We start from the raw sequence: 1223 nt of genomic DNA on the forward strand, positions 1-1223 counted from the left end.
CTATTCTGATTTCTTCTATTTTAATTTTTAAATTTTTTTTGTCAATGATCGGCATCTTCATCTTTGTAAGGTTATAATTAGAGTTCAAATTCAATGGACAAATACGAATCACTGCTAATTGTACGGTGGACAACCTTTAAACAAGGTCATCCTTGTGCTTACATAGAGATTCATTAATCATTACAGAGGGCGCATTTATTTTTCTGGCATTCATCATTCTTAACATACAAAAGAAGGCATTTTACTTCTTATAAAAAATGTATCATTATCAATAGTTTGAACATCATCATCTTTTTTTTGCCTTCCAAACAAAGTTTGTACTAACTTAATTGATATCGCTCTCTGGTTGGGGTTGAAGGTCTGCATGATGAGCTTGAGCTTTTCTTCTGCGCTCATTGTGACTGGCCAATCTTTCTCTGCAGCTCCTTTTGTTGTCATCAAATAGGGCTAGCTCATGAAATCTGCATATATGCCATTCAATCTAACAAACAGCGAGTATACAGTACACATGCGCCAATATCAAATATAGGATTAAGAATAATATATAAGAGATGACATACTTGCTACACTGTTGGCAGAATCTTTGCCGAGTGCCAGAAACTAAGACAACCGGAGCTTTAGCATGTCGCTCGCAAACCTTGTGACGGCGATTGTATCTTTTAGCAGCTTGCAAGTCTGCTAGGCATTCATCTGCTTGACAACAGTAAGACAAAGCAGTACAACTAGAAGACGAATTCCATCTACTTGATCCATCAGCATAAACCAACCTTATTGTTATCTTCTGCTTTCTCCTCCTCTCGTCATGCACTGCTTCTTCCCCCAAATTTTGTTGTTCTCCTTCTTCTTCCTCTGTTCTGTGATCCATTTCTTTTCTTTCTTTCTTTCTTACTGGCAGAGTTTTTGCATTATTAATGGAAACATCTAGAAGTAGCTAGATTTATGAAGTTATATCTGTGAGTGTAGATATGTAAGGAAGGCAACTCCGCCAGTTAAGCTCACGTCCGTACACAATTTATGGACCAATGGGAACCAAAATATTAAATTATCCTATATGTATTGGCATTCACTTTATCACTTCTCAATTTTAATATGATTTTTGTTATGTTATCTATGGTTTTATAAAGTAAAAATAGTGAAAATAAAATTATAAAGATAAATATTATTATAACTAAGTTTTAAAAATTTTACTTTTAAAAAAGAAGATACAAAAATTTGTAATTTGT

At 33.9% G+C, this 1223-nt stretch overlaps 1 protein-coding gene across 2 annotated transcripts; it reads right to left on the bottom strand.

Annotated features, from left to right (window-relative positions):
• Window positions 12-1056, bottom strand: LOC110271700 (squamosa promoter-binding-like protein 3). Of its 2 annotated transcripts, none has more exons than XM_021122846.1 (2): window positions 561-1056; window positions 12-461 (listed from the first exon to the last, which is right to left on the bottom strand). In XM_021122846.1, the coding sequence occupies exons 1-2, from the start codon at window positions 863-865 to the stop codon at window positions 326-328; spliced, it is 441 nt and encodes a 146-aa protein (XP_020978505.1). In that variant the 5' UTR covers window positions 866-1056; the 3' UTR covers window positions 12-325. The 2 variants fall into 2 exon arrangements, with proteins under 2 accessions (XP_020978505.1, XP_020978506.1); XM_021122847.1 differs by having other exon boundaries at window positions 12-481.

The sequence above is a fragment of the Arachis ipaensis genome, chromosome B05 (genome assembly GCF_000816755.2).
Source record: "Arachis ipaensis cultivar K30076 chromosome B05, Araip1.1, whole genome shotgun sequence".
Lineage (NCBI taxonomy): Eukaryota > Viridiplantae > Streptophyta > Magnoliopsida > Fabales > Fabaceae > Arachis > Arachis ipaensis.

Coding starts and splice junctions, on each gene's coding strand:
- LOC110271700 (XM_021122846.1), bottom strand. CDS start 865: ATGGATCACAGAACAGAGGAAGAAGAAGGAGAACAACAAAATTTGGGG. Junction 462..560: donor TTCTGCCAACAGTGTAGCAA/GTATGTCATCTC, acceptor GCATATATGCAG/ATTTCATGAGCTAGCCCTAT.